The sequence below is a fragment of the Gorilla gorilla genome, chromosome 15 (genome assembly GCF_029281585.2).
Source record: "Gorilla gorilla gorilla isolate KB3781 chromosome 15, NHGRI_mGorGor1-v2.1_pri, whole genome shotgun sequence".
NCBI lineage: Eukaryota > Metazoa > Chordata > Mammalia > Primates > Hominidae > Gorilla > Gorilla gorilla.
This window is the reverse complement of record NC_073239.2, coordinates 72103130-72125099: the sequence shown is the minus strand read 5'-3', so window position 1 is coordinate 72125099 and position 21970 is coordinate 72103130. Positions and strand designations below refer to the sequence as shown.

At 38.9% G+C, this 21970-nt stretch overlaps 1 protein-coding gene across 3 annotated transcripts in view; it reads left to right on the top strand.

Moving 5' to 3' along the window:
• DLGAP5 (DLG associated protein 5) overlaps positions 1–21970 on the top strand; it is a 43760-nt gene that overhangs the window by 14727 nt on the left and 7063 nt on the right. For all 3 annotated transcript variants that reach the window (XM_004055202.4, XM_019009889.3, XM_055361423.2), the window contains exons 9-14: positions 1024–1148; positions 1580–1706; positions 6294–6379; positions 7532–7692; positions 14061–14165; positions 18414–18633. In XM_004055202.4, the coding sequence (XP_004055250.3) occupies positions 1024–1148; positions 1580–1706; positions 6294–6379; positions 7532–7692; positions 14061–14165; positions 18414–18633 (824 nt within the window). The remainder of the gene's footprint in view (positions 1–1023; positions 1149–1579; positions 1707–6293; positions 6380–7531; positions 7693–14060; positions 14166–18413; positions 18634–21970) is intronic.

The following is a 21970-nucleotide window of genomic DNA, read 5'->3' as shown; positions in this document are numbered from 1 at the left end:
ATAAGTCCCTTGCTAAGATGGGTAATAAATGCCTTTCTTTTTTTTTTTTTTTTTTTTTTTTTTTCCAGACGGAGTTCGCTCTGTCGCCCAGGCTGGGGTGCAGTGGCGTGATCTCCCCTCACTGCAAGCTCCGCCTCCCGGGTTCACGCCATTCTTCTGCCTCAGCCTCTCAAGTAGCTGGGACTACAGGCGCCCGTCACCACGCCCGGCTAATTTTTTGTATCTTTAGTAGAGACGGGGTTTCACCATGTTAGCCAGGATGGTCTCGATCTCCTGACCTCGTGATCCGCCCGCCTCGGCCTCCCAAAGTGCTGGGATTACAGGCGTGAGCCACCGTGCCCGGCCAAATGTCTTTCTTATATTTGGTCTACGCTCTTAAAAAGTTGTTATTAGTGAACTGTGTTAATTAGGAATCATGCAATTTTTTCTTTAAAAAAAATTCTTCAGAAGGTACAATAATGTAATTGACAGTTTTTATATTTCCTATGCATTGTTACTTTCACTATACAATTTGGGTTTTTTTGTTTTTAATAAATGACTTAATTATAACACGTACATTTTTCAAAAGAAGAAAATTGCTATACTGCTTTAGCCCAGATACGACTTTTTCCTCATTTTCTTCTGGCTTAGTATTTAGAAAAACTGGCCCTGAAGACAAAAATGATTAATTTGCAAAACAAGGGAAAAATCAGTTGGAACCTTTAAAAGAAAAGGCAAGATCATTTTGCAAAGATTGGCTGGCAGCAAATATACTAAAAACTGCTCAGCAGCATCTAAGACTGTTAAGTGTTTATGTTCCATTAAGAAATCTTCAAAATCTTTGAATCTCATTACAATTAATTAGTAAAAATGGACATTCACACTATAGGTGTTTACATTTTCTCCCCTCCAGAATACACATTTTAAAAAAATAGAAACATGTCTATTTTAGCCCAGATCTACAAGTGACACAATTTTGAAACCCTTTATATTAGATATATGGAGTTCATGTTTCATGAAGTATATTTTTGCTATTGTTTTTAGTGATGAGTCTCAAGCAACAAAAGAAATTTTGGCACAAAAATGTAAAACTTACTCTACCAAGACAATACAGCAAGATTCAAATAAATTGCCGTGTCCTTTGGGTCCTCTAGCTGTTTGGCATGAAGGTATAATATTTAATTAATTTATTCATTTTTTAGAATAATGTTATTAATAATACAAAAAATATTTTGCTTTCAGGTATAGTAATTACATTTTTACTTTTCTGGATTATTACTTGTCAGATTTGTTTGGAGCTCTTTTTCACCATATCATTTGGGGATGTGAACTCAGGGTCAGAAAAGACGGGAAAGCATGGGTAAAGATATCTGAAGAGATAATTGGAATGAAGAATACAGACAGAAGAGGGGAAATAAATGTAAATTTAAAGAAAAAAATATTGAGAGCTACTTTAGGGGAAATGTGAAGTGATTGAGGCAGAAATAAAATTTTAAAATTAAACATTGAAAAGAAGGATTTTTAAAATGTCTTTTTAGGGGCTGTCATTTTAGGAATTGTTGCTTTGAAATTTATATATAAGATTTTCTTTAATTTATAGAACATGTTTTAAATAAAAATGAAGCTACTACTAAAAATTTAAATGGCCTTCCAATAAAAGAAGTCCCATTACTTGAAAGAAATGAAGGTCGAATTGCTCAGCCCCACCATGGTGTGCCATATTTCAGGTATGTCTGTGTGTCTCTAGTGTAAGAATTTTGTATTAATATCTAGGCATTTAAAACCAAAACTAAAAATTTTTAACCTTAATATAGTGGGGGAAAACTGATGTTAGGTGATTTTCACGTTTATATTTTAATTATTTTTTTGATAACTAGTACATTCATGTGGTTCCTAATTCAAAGGGTAGGAAAAGGTACAAGTGAGAAGACTCCTTCTCAGCACTGTGACCCAACCACATAGTTTGAACCTTTCATGAAGGCAAGTGTTACTCATTTCTTGTGAATACTTCCATGGATAGTTCATGCATATGTAGACAAATATAACATGTACATTTTTTTCTTTTTTAAAAAATATAGACAGTAGGCTGGGCGCGGTGGCTCATGCCTGTAATCCCAGCACTTTGGGAGGCCGAGGTGGGTGGATCACAAGGTCAAGAAATCGAGACCATCCTGTCTAACATGGTGAAACCCCATCTCTACTAAAACTGTAAAAATTATCCGGGCATGGTGGTGCATGCCTGTAGTCCCAGCTACTCGTGAGGCTGAGGCAGGAGAATTGCTTGAACCTGGGAGGTGGAGGTTGCAGTTAGCCAAGATTGCACCACTGCACTCCAGCCTGGCAACAGAGTGAGACTGCATCTCAAAATATATATATATCTATATACATATATATATTGGGGAATCTGCCCTGATATTCACGTAGGTTCTTTTCTGTTTTCCTTAAGTGTCGGCCAGCTTGAGAAATAAAGGGACAGAGTACAAAAAGAGAGAAATTTTAAAGCTGGGCATCCGGGGGAGACATCACGTGTTGGTAGGTTCCGTGATGCCCCACAAGCTGCAAAAACCAGCAAGTTTTTATTAGGGATTTTCGAAAGGGGAGGGAGTGTGCGAATAGGTGTGGGTCACAGACATCAAGTACTTTACAAGGTAATAGAATATCACAAGGCAAGTGGAGGCAGGGCGAGATCACAGGACCAGGGCGAAATTAAAATTGCTAATGAAGTTTCGGGCACCATTGTCATTGATAACATCTTATCAGGAGACAGGGTTTTGAGATCAACCAGTCTGACCAAAATTTATTAGGCGGGAATTTCCTCTTCCTAATAAGCCTGGGAGCGCTATGGGAGACTGGGGTCTATTTCACCCCTGCAGTTTCGACTATAAGAGATGGCCACGCCCAGGGGGGCCAGTTCAGAGACCCACCCCCAGGTGCGCATTCTCTTTCTCAGGGATGTTCCTTGCTGAGAAAAAGAATTCAGTGATATTTCTCCCATTTGCTTTTGAAAGAAGAGAAATATGGCTCTGTTCGGCCTGGCTCACCAGCGGCCAGAGTTTAAGGTTATCTCTCTTATTCCCTGAACAATCCCTGTTATCCTGTTTTTTCAAGGTGCCCACATTTCATATTGCTCGAACACACATGCTGTACAATTTGTGCAGTTAATGCAATTATTACAGGGTCCTGAGGTGACATACATCCTCCTCAGCTGACAGGATTAAGAGATTAAAGTAAAGACAGGCATAGGAAATCACAAGGGTATTGACTGGGGAAGTGATAAGTGTCCATGAAATCTTTACAATTTATATTTAGAGATTGCAGTAAAGACAGGCGTAAGAAATTACAAAAGTATTAATTTGGGGAACTAATAAATGTCCATGAAATCTTCACAGTCCATGTTCTTCTGCCATGGCTTCAGCCAGTCCCTCCGTTTGGGGTCCCTGACTTCCTGCAACATGTATATATATATAGAGAGAGAGAGATAACATATATCTATTTTTATGTGTGTGTGTATATATATATATATATATATTCCCGCAACATATATATAGAGAGAGAGACAATATCATACAATACACACTATTCTGTTTGCAAATCAAATAGATGAGAAGTAAGTATCTCACTATAGTTTTACTATTCATTCGTTCTATTATAATTATACTTTTTGAGAGTGACTTCATTTCTTTCTTTTCTTTTGTTTTGAAATGGTTGCACTCTGTTGCCCAGGCTGGAGTACAGTGATGTGATCTCAGCTCACCGCAGCCTCTCTGTCCTGAGCTCAAGCCATCCTCCTGCCAGTGGGTGGCTAATTTTGGTGTGTGTGTGTGTTTTTTTTTTTTTTTTTTGTAGAGACGGGGTCTTATGATATTGCCCAAGCTGGTCTCGAACTCACAGGCTCAAGCGATCCTTTTGCCTCAGCCTCCCATACTGTTAGGATTATAGGCATGAGCCACTATGTCCAGCTTAATTTCTTTTTTAGAGCACTGGGTTTTAGAATTATAAGGGATTTTAGAGGTAGCTAATCCATTGTGTTGTTCCACTGAGTTATTGAAATATTAAGCAATCTACCTAACTAGATAATGTCAGAACCAAACCATTTCTGCTATCTCTTCTTTTTTTTTTTTTTTTTTGAGACGGAGTCTCGCTGTGTTGCCCAGGCCGGAGTGCAATGGCACGATCTTGGCTCTTTGCAACCTCTGCCTCCCAGGTTCAAGCAATTCTCAGGCCTCAGCCTCCTGAGTAGCCGGGATTACAGGCGTGTGCCACCACACCCAGCTAATGTTTATATTTTTAGTAAAGACGGGGTTTCACCGTGTTGGTCAAGCTGGTCTCGAACTCCTGACCTTGTGATCCGCCTGACTCAGCCTCCCAAAGTGCTGGTATTACAGGCGAGAGCCACCGTGCCCGACCCTCTGCTTCCTTATTAATCGTCATGTTGTGTCATTGAATATGAACAACTCAAATTTTTTGTTTTTGTTTCTGTTTTTTGAGACAGGGTCTCACTCTGTCACCCAGGCTGGAGTGCAGTGTCTTGATCTTGGCTCACTGCAGCCTTGACTTCCCGACCTCCCACCTCAGCCTCCTGAGGAGCTGGGACTATGTCTGTTTCTAGCGTAAGAATTTTGTGTTTAAAAAAATAAAAATAAAAATAAAGAATTTTGTACTAATATCTAGACATTTAAAACCAAAACTAAAATATTTATAACCTTAATACAGTGGAGGGAAACTGATGTTAGGTGATTTTCATTTATCTTTTAAATTTTTTTTTGTTTTGTTTTTTGTTTTTTAAGTAGAGATTGGTTTTTACCATGTTTCCCAGGCTGGTCTGGAACTCCTAGGCTCAAGTGATCTGCCTGCCTCAGCCTCACAAAGTGCTGGCTGGAATTACAGGCATGAGCCACTGAGTCTGGCCCTAAATTTTTTTTTTTTTTTTAAGAAACAAAACCTGCTGGGTTCGGTGGCTCCCACCTGTAATCCCAGCACTTTGGGAGGCTGAGGCTTGCAGATCACCTGAGGTCAGGAGTTCAGGACTAGTAGCCTGGCCAACTTGGTGAAACCCCATCTCTACTAAAAATACAAAAATTATCTGGGCATGGTGGTAGGTGCCTGAAACTCTGTACCTACTAAACAATAACTCCCCATTCCTCGCCATTCTCTCCTAGCCCCTGGTAAATACCATTCTACTTTCTGTCTCTGATTTTGACTCTGCTAAGTATCTTATTTAAGTAGAATTATGTAGTATTTGTCTTGTTTTACTGGCTTATTTCACTTAGCATAATGTCCTCAAGGTTCATTCATTGTAGCATGTGTCAGACTTTCCTTTTTAAGGCCGAATAATATTTCATTGTATGTATATACCACATTTTGCTTATCCCTTTGTCTGTCAGTGGACACTTGGGTTGCTTCCATGTTTTAACTGTTGTGAACAGCTATGAACATGGGTGTACAAATACCCCTTTGAGACCCTGCTCTAAATTATTTTGGGTGTATACCCAGAAGTAGAATTGCTGGGTTGTGTGGTAAGTCTATTTTTAATTTTTTGAGGAGCTGCCATACTGTTTTCTACAGTGGCTTTGCCGTTTTACATTCCCATCAACAGCATACAAGGGTTCCAGTTTCTCTACATGCTAGGATACTTTTTCCATAGAAACAAATTAAACTTCTTTTAGGCCTGGGTTTCTCAATCTTAGCATTATTGACATTTTAGATTGTATACTTGTTGTGGGTATATATCCTATACATCGTAGGATGTTTTGTAGCATCCCTGGCCAGTAGCACTTCTCCAGTCATGACAATCAAAAATATTTCTAAACACCACCAAATGATCCCTAGAATGGGGCAAAATTGACCCAGTTGAGAACCACTACCTTTAAGCAAGCAAAGCCTAATAATTAGGATCTGTGAGGCCCCATCACTATAATCCTGGGATTAACAGTTTTTAGCTTTAATTTACTCTTGACAGTTGAGTTGGCTTAGTTTCATAGACAATGCTGAGAATCTGATGCACATTTAGGAATGTCTGACTTTGATCAACCTCTGAAAAAGAACAGAACAAACTAGAAATGTTAGCTTAAAAAGTAGGTTCTTGGTATTATCCAGCCACGTAAGTTTTAGGCATAAAAGGATGTACATACAAAGGGTATCAACTTGTATTTATGGATTTTAATATATCACAGTTTAAATAATTCAGTATCAACTTTGGGAAAATATTGTGGCTCCCTTTTATAACTTCCTAATATGTATCATGATGTTATGCTAATACTTAGCTACTAGTGTAAAAACCACTTGTAGAACTGAAATGTATGTCATAATTTTAGAAATATCCTCCAGTCAGAAACTGAGAAATTAACTTCACATTGCCTCGAGTGGGACAGGAAACTTGAATTGGACATTCCAGATGATGGTGAGGCAACATTTGTATTTTTTTGTTTGCTTTGTTTCTTTTACTATGGTTACGTTTATCTGAAACATAAAAATATAGCGTTGCCTAACTTTATAGTTTCATTATCATTCAAAGTAGCAAGAATTTTTTCTTTTTTAACTTGATGTCTACAATAAAGTAGCAAGTGTTTTTCATATCTCAACCTGTGTTCCCTAACATCTGTGCTAAAATGGTATATAACTTAAAAGATGTAAGTAATTAGAATATTGACTGTCATTCCTTTGACTTAGACATTTTTCTAACCAACCAAGCAAGTAACAGTGAATATTATTAGCTTTTTAAATATGACTTTGTGGGTGATATCAATTGATATCTGATATTGTTTACACAAAAATATACTCTGAATGAAAATTACCTAAATCAATATGGAAAAGATTTTCTGAAGAGTTTCTTAATCTGATTTATTTGGGAAGCTGTTTAGAAAAAATTATGTGCTGTCAGTATGAAGTCCTTCTTAGATAATTATTTGCAGTGAGTTGTTTGACGTTGAGTTTTGTTGTTTTTTTTCTTTAAATTTATTTATTATTATTATTATTTTAAGACGAGTGTTGCTCTTGTTGCCCAGGCTGGAGTGCAATGGCACCATTTCGGCTCCCTGCAACCTCCGCCTCCTGGGTTCAAGCGATTCTCCTGCCTCAGCCTCCCAAGTGGCTGGGATTATAGGTGCCTGCCACCAGGCCCAGCTGATTTTTGTATTTTTAGTAGGGATGGGGTTTCACCATGTTGGCCAGGCTGATCTCGAACTCCTGACCTCAGGTGAGCCGCCCACCTTGGCCTCCCAAAGTGCTGGGATTGCAGGCATGAGCCACCGCACCCGCAGGCATGAGCCACCACACCGGCTGACGTTGAGTTCTTATAAAGTACAACAAGAAGTAGAATGCTATTTAGTATATAGCAATACGTATGAGAAAATATTGTTAATTTTGAGCAGGAATTGAAGCAAATAGTTAATACTCAGTATTTGTATGTCAAAGTTTTGTGGTAGATATTTTTTGTTTTGCTTAACAACCTGTAGGCCCTAGGATGTTTGGAGTGAAGTCTTATCAGTGGGCTGACTTGCAATGAATGTCCCGTTTTGTCCTTTAATTTTAAAAAATCTCTTATTTCCTTCAGCTAAAGATCTTATTCGCACAGCAGTTGGTCAAACAAGACTCCTTATGAAGGAAAGGTTCAAACAGTTTGAAGGACTGGTTGATGATTGTGAATATAAACGAGGTATAAAGGAGACTACCTGTACAGATCTGGATGGATTTTGGGATATGGTTAGTTTTCAGGTATGTGGTTCAATATTTCAAATATATTAACTTTGGGCTTTTTTTTTTTTTTTTTTTTTTTTAAGTAGCAGGAGTAAAATTGGGTAATAGTAGCTGCTTATGTACCTGTAATATTAAATGAGATGTTATAAAGCACTTTTATAAACTGTAAAACATTATCTAAATTTTATGACTGATGTCCTCTTCTCCCATATATTCTCAGGATAATTTCTTTTCTTTTTTTTTTTTTTTTTTTTTGAGACGGAGTCTCGCTCTGTCACCCAGGCTGGAGTGCAGTGGTGTGATCTCGGCTCACTGCTGGCTCTGCCCCCCGGGTTCACACCATTCTCTTGCCTCAGCCTCCCGAGTAGCTGGGACTACAGGCACCTGCCACCTCACCTGGCTAATTTTTTGTATTTTTAGTAGAGACGGAGTTTCACCGTGTTAGCCAGGATGGTCTCGATCTTCTGACCTCGTGATCCACCCACCTCGGCCTCCCAAAGTGCTGGGATTACAGGCATGAGCCACCGCGCCCGGCCAGGATAATTTCTATATAGGTTGAAAACTGAAATTATTTTCAAAACTGAAATTATTTTCAACTCTTTAGTAGTCTATAATGATTCGACCTGTGAGAAATGAGTCAACTGGCCTTTGGTAGTTGAGTTCAGCTAACAGTTACTGAGTTCCTGTTGTGTGCCTGTATTGTATTAATCTCTTATTGTGTTAGGAGTATTGTATTAGGAGTTGATAAAATAGTGCATTCCCTGTCCCAGAGGAGTTTGTAATTTGATTAGTGACTGAGATACAAAATATGATTCTAACGTATAAAGTGCTGTGATAGAAGAAATTACTAGGAAGATCAGTAAAGGTATGGGGGAAGATGACTCTAGCTTTTTGAACTTATTTTAGAAATAAGCGTATAAAATAGCATTTCAACAACCAACAGCCAACAATAGACATCGAAAAAAGCTTCAAACCTAAAAGAAAAAGGCCAAAGCAAACATCTAGGAAGAAAGCTATTTGGATGGACTTTTAAATGCAAGTATTCATATTCTCAAAGAGACCAGACATTTCATCTGTCACGTAAAAATACCTGTTAGAAAAAGAACATTCACAGAATAAATAGCTCTTTGAAGTTAAGCAATATGAGAACAGAAATGTAAGATACAATAGGTAGAATATGAAGTTAAGGAAATCTCAGCCAGGCACAGTGGCTCAAGCCTGTAATCCTAGCACTCTGGGAGGCTGAGATGGGAGGATCACTTGAGCCCAGGAGTTCAAGACCAGCCTGCGCAACATAGAGCCCATCTCTACAGAAAATAAACTTAGCCAGGCATGGTTGCACATGCCTGTAGTACAAGCTGTAAGACAGAAGAGATTAGATAGGAAAATTACATGGACCAGTCCAGGAAATATAGCCAAATTATAGGAATTCCAGAAAAAGAACAGAAAAAAAAAAATTGGGGAGCAAGTGAACAATGAAGGAGCCTGTTGAGTGTTTAGCACTGAGTAGACCCACAGTAACTTACATGATTAGATACTGTTATGTAACTCTGGGATAAAGAGGGTAGGCTAAAGCATCCAGGGAAAGAAAACAAATTTTATACAAAGCATCAAGGGTTAGAGTAGCATTGATCTCTCAACAGCAATATTATGAAGTAGAACAATACTCTGAAAATTCTGAGGGAAATTAACTTCCAACCTGGAGTTCTATACCGAACCAATCAAGCATGAGGGTGGAAAGGCAATTTTCAGACACACAAGATCTCAAAGTTCACCTCCTTCCATGTACCCTTTCTCAGGAAAATGAGAATGTCCCTCACAAAGATGAGAGAGTTACCCAAGAAAAGAGGAGAGTGGGCTCCATTCCCAGAAAGAGGCGAGACCCTGTCTCAACCAAACCAAAACCCTGAGCAAACAAAAAGCAAAACAATTATTAAGTCTAAAGAAAACGTTGTGAGGAAGGAAATGGAATCTCAGCAGCTGTATGGCCCAGACATGAATAGTGTTTAGTCATAATTAAGCATTACTTTATGATGAGTTTTTATATATTTACCAGTTTTCATAATAGTTGGTTCACTAGCACCCTTCAATTCTGATTGTTAGATTCTGTGGTGATTTTTGTATCATTATTAGTTGCAGATTTAAAAGTATGATATGTTTACATTGTTTATAGTCTTTTTTTTTTTTTTTTTTTTGAGATGGAGTCTTGCTTTGTCACCCAGGCTGGAGAGCGGTGGCGTGATCTTGGCTCACTGTAACCTCTGCCTCCTGGGTTCAAGCGATTCTCCTGCCTCTGCCTCCCGAGTAGCTGGGATTACAGGTGCCCACCACCATGCCAGGCTAATTTTTGTATTTTCAGTAGAGATGGGGTTCGCCATGTTGGTCAGGCTTGTCTTAAACTCCTGACCTCAAGTGACCTGCCTGCCTCGGCCCCCAAAGTGCTGGGATTACAGGTGTGAGCCACTGTGCCCGGCCTGTAGTCGTTATCTTGACTGATGCTCGTTTCTCAGCTTTGGCTTAGTGGGAGCCACTTCAAGTTGGCCATTGGGGCACTTTTTTTTTTTTTTTAAACACAAAAGAGCTATATGAGGTATAATTTACATATGATAAAATTTATTCATTTGAAATGTACAGTTCAATCATTTTTAGTAAACTTACAGAGTTATGCAACCATCACCACAATCCAAATTTAGAATATATATATGTATTTTTTTTTGAGATGGAGTTTCACTCTTGTTGCCCAGACTGGAGTGCAATGGCACAATCTCAGTTTACTGCAACCTGTGCCTCCTGAGTTCAAGCGATTCTCCTGCCTCAGTCTCCCAAGTAGCTGGGATTACAGTCATGTGCCACCGCGCCTGGCTAATTTTGTATTTTTAGTAGAGACAGGGTTTCACCATGTTGGTCAGGCTGGTCTTAAACTCCTGACCTCAAGTGATCCACCCGCCTCGGCCTCCCAGAGTGCTGGGATTACAGGTGTGAGCCAGTACACCCAGCCAGAACATTTTCATCAGTATAAAAAGATGCCTCCTGCCTGTTTGCAGTCAATCCCCATTTCTACTCCTAGACCCAGGCAACCACTAATCTACTTACTGTCTCTGTAGATTTGCCTTTTTTGGGATATTTCATATAAATAGAATCATACCTTATGGTGGTCTTTTGCATCTGGCTTCTTTCACTTAGCATCTTTCTGAGTTTTATCCATATTGTAGCTTGCCTTATGTACTTCACACCTTTTTACTGCTGAGTAGTATTCCATTGTATGGATATATCACTATTCACCAATTGATGGTCATTTAAATTGCTTCCACTTTTTGGTGATTATGAATAACCTATGAATATTTCCACACAAATCTTAGTGTGGATGTATCTTTTTAAATTTCTCTTGGGCAGATACGTAGATACTGGTAGGTCATATTGTAAATTTATGTTTAACTTTTTAAGAAACTGCCCAAACTATTTTCCAAAGTGATTATACCGTTTAACAGTCCCACCAACAATGTATGAGTGTTCTGTTTTTCGACATCCTCACTAATACTTATTGTCTTTTTTATTACAGTAGTCCCCCCTTATCAGCAGTCTTGCTTTCTGTGGTTTTAGTTACCTGAGGTATAGTACAATAAGATATTTGGCAGGGAGGAGAGACCACATTCACATAACTTATTACGGAATATTGTTATAATTGTTCTATTTTATTGTTGATTATCATTGCTAATGTCTATGCTTAATTTATAAATGAAACTTTATCATAGGTATGTATGAATAGGAAAAAACATATATATAGGGTTCAGTACTATCTGCATTTCAGGCATCCCCTGGGGGTCTTGGAACAGATTCTTTGAAGATAAGGGGGAATTGTTGCATAGCCATCCCAGTGGGTATGAGGTATCTCATTGTAGGGTTTTTTTGGGTTTTTTTGTTTGTTTTTTGAGTCAGGGTCTCGCTCTGTCAACCCAGGCTGGAGTGCATTGGCACAATCTCACCTCACTGCAACCTCCACTTCCTGGGCTCAAACAACCCTCCTGCTTCAGCCTCCCAAGTTGCTGAGACTACAGGCATGTGCCACCACGACTGGCTAATTTTTGTATTTTTTTGTAGAGGTGGGGTCTCATCATGTTACCCAGGTGGCCAGGTCTTACTCCTGAGCTCAAGCGATCCACCCTCCTCAGCCTCCCAAAGTGCTAGGATTACAGGTGTCACCATGCCTGACCTCATTGTAGTTTTGATTTGAATTTCTCTAATGAGTAATGATACTAAGTATCTTTTTGTGAGTTTATTCGCCATTCATGTATCTTCTACTGAGATGTCTGTGTAAATCTTTTGCACCCATTTTTAAATTTGATTGTCTTTATTATTGAGTTTTAAGTATTCTTTATGTATTCTGGATAAAAGTCCCTTATGAGAAATATTATTTGCAAATATTCTTTGAGTTTGTAGCTCGACTTTTAATCCTCTTAATGGCATCTTTTGAAGTGCAAATATTTTTATTTTAAAGTTAAATTTATCAAATTTCTCCTTTTCTTTTTTTTTTTTTTGAGACGGAGTCTCACTCTGTCGCCCAGGCTAGAGTGCAGTGGCATGATCTCGGCTCACTGCAGCCTCTGCCTTCCAGGTTCAAGCAATTCTCATGCCTCAGCCTCCCAAATAGCTGGGATTACAGGCGCATACCACCATGCCTGGCTAATTTTTGTATTTTTAGTAGAGATGAGGTTTCACTATGTTGGCCGGGCTAGTCTTGAACTCCTGACCTCAAGTGATCCACCTGCCTCTGCCTCCCAAAGTGCTGGGATTACAGGGGTGTGCCACTGCACCCGGCCAGTTTTTTTTTTTTTTTCTTTTATGTTGTGATTTTGACACCACATCTAAGAACTCTTACCTAACCACAAGCCAAAGATTTTTTCCTATGTTTTCTCCTAACAGTCTTATGGTTTTAGTACTTACAGTTAAGTCTATGATCCATTTGGTTAGTTTTTGTATATGGTATGAGATTGTGAGTCTAAATTCATCTTTTTGCTTATGGATAACCAATTTTCCCAGCACTGTTTGTTGAAAAGACTGTCTTTTCCCCACTGAATTGTATTGGCACCTTTGTTGAAAATCAGTTGGTCATGAGTGTAATTCTGAGTCATTTTGACATTTACTTTTTTTTTTCCTTTGAGATGGGGTCTTGCCTTGTTGCCCAGGCTAGTCTTGACCTTCTGGGTTCAAGCAATCCCCCTGCCTCAGCCTACCAAGTAGCTTGGATTATAGGCATATGCCACAGTGCCCAGAGACATTTACATATTTTTAAGGGAGAGCAAAGCTAAGAGGATATGTGTGTATAAGTGCATAGCATGGAGACTAAAAGCATGGTTACCAAACTGTTGTCAGTGGCTAACTCTTCGTAGGAGACTGGAAGTATCAGAAAGATGGGGATTATATTTCCATCCCATTAAATATACTTGTATCTTTTAAAATGAGATTATGTCAAGAAAATGAGAAGACAAGGCACAGATTGGGAGAAAATATTTGCAAAAGATGTATCTTCTAAAAGACTGTTATCCAAAAGATACAAAGAGCTCTTAAAACCCAGCAATAAGGAAACGAACAACCCAATTAAAAATGGGCAAAAGACCTGAACAGTTACCTCACCATAGAAGATATACAGATGGCAAATACGCATAGGAAAAGATGCTCAACGTCATATGTCATTAGTGAACTACAAATCAAAACAACAGTGAGATACTACCATATACCTACTAGGGAACAGTGAAAATTGAAAACACTGCCAACAGCAAATGCTGGGGAGGGTATGGAGCAATACGAACTTTCCATTCATTGCCTATGGGAATGCAAAATGTTATATCCACTTTAGAAGACAGTTTGGCAGTCACTCGCAAAACTAAACATACTCCTACCATACGATCTAGCAGTTGCACTCCAAATGAGTTGAAAACTTATGTCCATATAAAAACCTGCACACGGATGTTTTTAGCAATATAGCAGCTTTATTCATAATTGCCAAAACATGGAAGCAACCAAGATGTCCTTCAGTGGAGGAATGGATAAATAAAAAAAAAATTAGATTGTGTTCACATTGTGTAATATAGGAAACAACATTTAGGATATCTTTTCTACCATTTTAGCATTTTAGTCAAAAATAATCTAGGAGAGTTATTCATGTATGATATTCTTTATGTAGATTTTGGAGGTTTGTAAGACGAAAGATAATGAAAAACTTTACCATAAAAATTATTTGAACACTAAATTGAGAATGACTCAGTCCAGTTTTAATAACTCATCATTTCTGAATCACTATTTTTAATTTTTTTTTTAGTCTTCACCTCATTCGTTTATAACTTTAATATGGCTAGCATTAATCTGGTAAACTTGTGCTTTATTGACAGATAGAAGATGTAATCCACAAATTCAACAATCTGATGAAACTTGAGGAATCTGGGTGGCAAGTCAATAATAATATGAATCATAATATGAACAAAAATGTCTTTAGGGTAAGTTTGTGGGTTTTATATCCAATTTTTTTTTAGTTAAGGAACTGTTATACATACATCCAAATTTCTAATATAGATTCTTCTATTTCTTGTTTTTAAGTTTTAAAAACATTTAGGTTTAGATTTCTCATCATTTTACAAAGTTAAGTCTTTATACTACTTACAGTGTACTTGATTGCCTTTGAAGAAAGAGCAAGGAAATCGATCAACATAAAATTTAGGATAGTTATGTCTAGAGAGAAGAAAGGAGGGGCTGTGATTGAATTGGGGTACTCAGAGGGCTCCTAAGTTACCACATAGTGGATATATGAGTGTTGGTTTTATTCTTCTTCTTCTTTTTTTTTTTTTTTTTTTTGAGATGGAATCCCGCTCTGTCACCAAGGCTGCAGTACAGAGTACAGTGGCGTGATCTCAGCTCACTGCCAGCTCCGCCTCCCGGGTTCACGCCATTCTCCTGCCTCAGCCTCCCAAATAGCTGGGAATACAGGTGCCCGCCACCACACCCGGCTAATTTTTTGTATTTTTAGTAGAGACGGGGTTTCACTGTGTTAGCCAGGATGGTCTCCATCTCCTGACCTCGTGATCCGCCCACCTCGGCCTCCCAAAGTGCTGGGATTACAGGCATGAGCCACCGCGCCCGGCCTAAAGGTTTTATTCTTTAAACTGTACTTACACATTTTGTTGTAATAGTAATAGTAGTAGGTAACTTATATAATGCTTAGTATGTGTCAAATATTATTCCAATTACTTTATATATATTAATCCTTAACAACAGTCGTATGAAATGGATGCTGTTATTCTTGTGCTTTGTTAACATGATAGATTTTGTTCTTGTTTCTAGTAATTATCTTTCTAGTAATGTTTTTGAATTCAAAGTTTTTGGTTTGGGTGGACACTTTTCAAACTAAGCATTGTCAGTTTTTCTTTATGATATGAGAAAAATGCCTGTAGTTATAAACTCAGGTTGTCTAGATTGGTATTTTATTATACTATGTAATCCAAATAAAAACTGTCTTGAATCCTATCTTAAGAGTTTAACTTGTTAAAGTATTGTTTTTTAAACCTTATTTTTAAAAAATTCTTTTTTTTTTTTTTTTTTTTTTTTGAGACAGAGTTTGGCTCTTTTTGCCCAGGCTGGAGTGCAGTGGTGTGACCTTGGTTCACCACAACCTCCGACTCCTGAGTTCAAGTGATTCTCCTGCCTCAGCCTCCAAAGTGCTGGGATTACAGGCATGAGCCACTGTGCTTGGCCTTAAAAAATATTTTACTAGGCCAGGCGCAGTGGTTCACGTCTATAATCCCAGCACTTTGGGCGGCTGAGGCGGGCAGATCACCTGAGGTCGGGAGTTCAAGACCAGCCTGACCATTGTGGAGAAACCCCGTCTCTACTAAAAATACAAAAATTAGCTGGGCAAGGTGGCGCATGCCTGTAATCCCAGCTACTCAGGAGGCTGAGGCAGGAGAATCACTTGACCCTGGGAGGCAGAGGTTGTGGTGAGCTGAGATCACGCCATTGCATTCCAGCCTGGGCAACAAAGGCAAAACTCAGTCTCAAAAAAAAAAAAATTTTTTTTACTAATAAAGTCTCATGACAAGGACCCTGAGGACAGTGACTAAATTGATTGAATGGATTTCAAAACTACTAAATAGTGAAGGATGCTACTTCATTATTAAAGCTACTGTGGGTATTTCTTATTAAGGATTTAGTCCTGGAAATATTAATATCATCAGTGATGCAGATCATGGCTATGTCCTATAGAGATTTGTAATTCTGCCTGTTATCACCAGGTGTCTCTCTCCTACTTTATTTTATAGGCTACCTTTAAGATTATCAAACAAAGCTAATCTTTTATACTATACTTGGATACCATTCCCTACTACCTCTTATTTATTAATCCCTCATTCCATCAGTTAGTCTTGTTTTCCTTTCCTCCCTTTTTTCCATCAGTCTTTAAACATGTTTAAGTGTCTTATCATTGTTTACATTAAAACAAAGAAACCTGTGGTGTCTGCTTCTCCCTTTAATTACTTGTACACCCCCATTTTTTCTCTTTCTATCCAGTCACTGACAAGCATCATAAAATGTTGTCTATACTCTATTATTTTTGTTCCTTTATTTCTCCAACTCATTGCAATTCAGTTTTACCCCCTCTATAACTTTAGAATAGTTATCTAAATTATTAATCCACTAGTTGCTTAAGTTATTAGGCACTTAATTTTAAAATCTAACTCTTCTAGGCCAGGCGTGGTGGCTTAAGCCTGTAATCCCAGCACTTTGGGAGGCTGAGGCAGGCAGATCACCTGAGGTCAGTTCGAGACCAGCCTGGCCAGCATGGTGTACCCTGTCTCTACTAAAAATAAAAAATTAGCCAGGCATGGTGGCGGGCGCCTGTAATCCCAGCTACTCAAGAGGCTGGGGTAGGAGAATCACTTGAACCCGGGAGGCAGAGGTTACATTGAACCGAGATCGTGCCACTGCACTCCAGCCTGGGCGACACATCAAGACTCTCTCAAAAAAAAAAAAAAAAAAGTAAATAAATCTAACCTTTCTGCAGTATTAAATATGGTCTACTTTTTTTTGTGTGTGTGTGGGGGGGATAGAGTCTTGCTGTGTTGCCCAGGCTGGAGTACAGTGGCGCCATCTCGGCTCACTGCAACCTCTGCCTCCCAGGTTCAAGCTGTTCTCATGTCTCAGCCTCCCAAGTAGCTGGGATTACAGGCGTGTGCCACCACGCCCAGCTAACTTTTTTTCTTGTATTTTTATTTTTGTATTTTATTTATTTTTTGAGATAGGGTCTAGCTGTGTGGCCCAGGCTGGAGTGCAGTGGCACAATCTTGGCTCACTGTAACCTCTGCCTCCCAGGTTCAAGCAATCTCCCACCTCAGCCTCCTGAGTAGCTGGGACTACAGGCATGTGCCACCATGCCCAGCTAATTTTTTGTAATTTTAGTGGAGCTGGTGTTTCTCCATGTTGGCCAGGCTGGTCTGGAACTCCTGGCCTCAAGTGATCCGCCTGCCTCAGCCTCCCAAAGTGCGGGGATTACAGTCGTGAGCCACTGTACCTGGCCTACTTCCTTGTTTTTGAAATTATATTTCCTTCTTCTTTGCCTATTCTTCAGTCATGTTTGCATATTTGTTTTCCATTTATCCCTTAAATGTTTTTCATATTTAGAATTCCTACCTCTACTCTCTTCTTTCCTTCCATAATTTTCCTGTGCAATCTTACCCAACCTGTGATGATTCTCAAGTCTCTATTGCAAACCACACTTACTAAGCTCTAATTCTATATATCATGACTCAATATACCTTAAAAATCAATATATCCCAAACTGACAGCATCTCCACACACACCAATGTTGCCCTGTCTCATAATGCTATTACCATCCCACCAGGTGTTCAAGATAGAAGTCTCAATATCTCTTTTGAGATATCCTTTTGAGCAATATCCTTTGCTTGCTTTATTTCACCATCTCCACCCCACACACATCCAATAGATGAGTAAGTCCTCTCAATTCTACCTTTCAAATATCTCTTGAATCTGTCCACTTTTTTCATCTCTTACTCCTTAGTCTGAGTGATCTTTCTAAAACACCAGCTTGATAATGTTAGTCTTCTGCTTAAAAATTACCAATAACTCTCTATTCCCTTGTCCTCTGTATAAATGTGACTTTCTTAAGACCATTACATGCAGGTGATTTTTATTATAATCTAGCTATTGTTTAACTCCACTTTGCTTTGTTTCATTTCTGGCTTTGGAAACATCTCTCTAGCCCTTGCCTCACCCCATCTTTTAGTTTGATGAAATATGGTTTCAGCATAGGTGCTACTTCCTACAACCTTTCCTGATGCCTGAAGATTGGTTTAGGTGTCATCCTTATTTATTTTCTTTTAATGTTTTACTTTTTTTTTATTTACTTTTTTTGCTTTTTCTTTTTTTTCGGGGGGGTGTCATGGTTATAATCTAAAGGATGTCCCCTAAATTTATTTCTAACAGGACATTTATCCTTCTTACTGTTCTTCCCTGATCTTCTACTAAGCTGCAAACTCCTTGAGGGCAGCAACTCTGTCCTTTACCTTTTTACCTTTTAGCACATAATAGGAACTTGATAAATATATGATGAATGTGAAATATTTTATGTATACTTTATTTTTAAAAATTAAATTTTTAAGCGATGAATTTGTGTTTGTTGTGTGTTTTTCTTCTAAGATGGTAATGGGCAGCTTTACTATGTTAGTTTCTCTTTGCAGAAAAAAGTTGTCTCAGGTATAGCGAGTAAACCAAAACAGGATGATGCTGGAAGAATTGCAGCGAGAAATCGCCTAGCTGCCATAAAAAATGCAATGAGAGAGAGAATTAGGCAGGAAGAATGTGCTGAAACAGCAGCTTCTGTGATACCAAAGGAAGTTGATAAAATAGTGTTTGATGCTGGATTTTTCAGAGTTGAAAGTCCTGTTAAATCATTCTCAGGTTAGTTGTTTTTGTTTTTTTGCTTTTTTTTGTTTTTCCTGAGACTACTTAAGAGAAATATTTGGGATAGATGGGGGCTTGTGTAAGGTGAAAAATACTTTTTACATGAAGAGACGTAAGTTTTTCTGTGATTTTTAGAAAATAGACTATGCTCGCTCACAAACACTGTAAATCACATTTTGATGGGTATGATCAGATTAGTTTAAGTGCGATATGTCTTCTAAGATTGCTTTTCTACTTTCTAAGTGATTTCACATCTGTAATGTAATTACCATGTAACCCTACAGTCTATGAGAAAGGTCACAGGATCCCAAGAGGTAAGAGAAATGACGGAAGCATGAAGAAGTAAACTGATTTTCTTCAGGTCAGTTAGAAGTTTGGTTAGAATTTATAATGCAAAGGAAACTTGAGCATCCAGCTATCACACTTGTCTAGCTGTGCTTTAAAATGAAGCTTATGTGCTGTGTGTGTTGGTTCATGCCTATAATCCCAGTACTTTGAGAGACCAAGGCAGGAGGATCACTTGAAGCTAAGAGTCTGAGACCAGCCTGAGCAATTTAGTGAGATCCCCTCTCTACAAAAAAATAAAATATTAACCGAGCCTGGCAGTACATGCCTGTAGTCCCACCTACTCGGGAGGCTGGGGCAGGAGGATCACTTGAGCCCAGGAGTTCAAGGTTACAGCGAGCTATGATAGTGCCCCTGCACTCTAGCCTGAGTGACAGAGCAAGACTCCATCTCTAAAAAATGAAGTTTATGCAAAGTGGATTTGGTTTTATTTGCATTTGTATTAAAACTTTTGCTCAGATCTTTCTGAAAGGCAGTAAACGTACTAATTTTCCAATTTAAAAATATTCCAGTAAAAGCAATTTTTAATACTTCAGGAAATCTTTTTTTATGATTTTCTAACAGTGTTTGTCAATAGCTTTTTTTCACAGACTGTTTTTCTTGAATTGAATTTATCTCAATTGAAATTATTTATTTATAAGCCATAGATGTCCACCAGGAAGTTTTTTCAAAGTAAACCTAAATTGTTCTCTAATACCTGCTGTCTGATATTTATAGTGATCCTCAAGTATATTATAATATTCTTGTTAGTTTAGGTATCCAATCTGGTGTACTTTTGTTTCCTTTAAGCAGCTACACTCCCTGGATACCCAGGAATCTCCCACTACTGCTAATAACATGACCCCATTCTACTACTTGTCAACGATCTTCGTGGTTTTTACAGCTATAAGCTCATCATTCTGTTCTTTCATATACTCAACTCAGTCCTTATAGATAGGGAGATTAAGGTTTATGGCAAAAATTGGTCATTTAAAATTGAGTTTTAGTTACAGAGCACATAGTTTATATGAGGCTAATTACAAAACAGTAGTCCCTGAAGAAGCCCTTCTCATTCCATTTGCCAATCCCTAGAAGCAACTACTTTCAATTCTTACTGGAGTCTTTTGGACTTACTGGAGTCTTACTGGAGTTTTGTTGTTTACCACCATCTCTCTTGACAAGGTTTGATCTTTTTCGAAAACACATTTTTCTTCTGATAGACTTTTTAATCTTTCTTTCCTGTACTTACTGTTTTCTTCTACTTCCTGGAGATTTCCTCAATTTTCATGCTGGCTATCATGTTTTTAATTCCCAAGAGCCCTTTCTTACTCTCCAAATGTTCATTTTATAACATTCTGCACTTGATTCATCAGTGTATTGTTTTATCTTTCCAAGGATATTAATGATAGCTTTTATGTTTTCTTCATCCACTATAGACAGCATTTGTTTCAGGATACTTTCATCTAGTTGTTTTTGGTTTCTGTCTCTTGTATTTAGAGGCTTTCCTCGGGAATCTGGTGAGCTCTCACTGCCTGCACATGGTTAAGAATAGGGCACTAAAAAGTTGACTGGAAACTCTCTGCACATGGGTAGGACCTTTACTTTCGGGGCCCTTCTGTTAGCGGGGCCATTATGCTGGGAACCTACACATCACTGCATTTAAGACTTTTCTCATAGTCTACTCAGATTCCCCAGAGAAGATGCTTTCCATCTGCTTCCTGGAAGGTATCATTCTGGCTGCCAGTCTTTCAGGAGCCATGTAGGGGAAGAAAGCTAAGTGTCTCAACACTTTATGTGTAAATATTCACTTATTTCCCTTATTTTCCATGTAGTACCCCGTCTCTCAACTGTATCTGGTATCCTCTAAACCAGAGACCCTTCTGTTTTTGGTGATGGGGGTGGGTGATGACAGTTGCTTTGCTGTGCAGAATGAGGAAAGGAATCTGAGCTCTTCTTGTTTAAACTGACTTTGAGCCATTCCTTCTGTGTTTAGCTCCATTTTCATCTCCACTTGCAGAGATACTTGGAGCCACCAGTTCTTTTGAGGGGTTATGTGGTAGAAATTGGGTTGATTCTCATTTTTCTTCTTTTTTTTTTTTTTGAGGCGGAGTCTCACTCTATTGCCCAGGCTGGAGTGCAGTGGCACGATCTCAGCACACTGCAAGCTCCGCCTCCCGGGTTCACGCCGTTCTCCTACCTCAGCCTCCCGAGTAGCTGGGACTACAGGCGCCTGCCACCACACCCGGCTGATTTTTTGGTATTTTTTTAGTAGAGACGGGGTTTTACCATGTTAGCCAGGATGGTCTCCATCTTCTGGCCCTGTGATCCACCTGCCTCAGCCTCCCAAAGTGCTGGGATCACAGGCGTGAGCCACCGTGCCCGGCCGATTCATTTTTCTTGATTGGTGGCTTAGAATTAGTTTTCTTGAGTCTGCTAAGTCCCACTCAACAATCTACATTATAGCTTCCAAAATGTTGTTATTGTTGCTATCTCTTCTTTAGTTTCCTTTGTCCTTGTAGAGTTCTGCTTTTTAAGATTATCTCTGTCCAGGCACGGTGGCTCACACCTGTAATCCCAGTACTTTGGGAGTCTGAGGCAGGTGGATCACCTGAGGTCAGGAGTTCGAGACCAGCCTGGCCAACATGGTGAAACCTCATCTCTACTAAAAATACAAAAAATTAGCCAGGCGTGGTGGTGGGTGCCTGTAATCCCAGCTACTCGGGAGGCTGAGGCAGGAGAATCACTTGAACCCAGGAGGCGGAGGTTGCAGTGAGCCAAGATCATGCCATTACACTCCAGCCTGGACAACAAGAATGAAACTCCGTCTCTAAAAAAACAAAAACAAAAAAAAAGGTTATCTCTGTTCAGGCCTGGCGCAGTGGCTCACACCTGTAATTCCAGCACTTTGGGAGTCTGAGGCAGGTGGATCACCTGAGGTCAGGAGTTCGAGACCAGCCTGGCCAACATGGTGAAACCTCATCTCCACTAAAAATACAAAAATTAGCGAGGC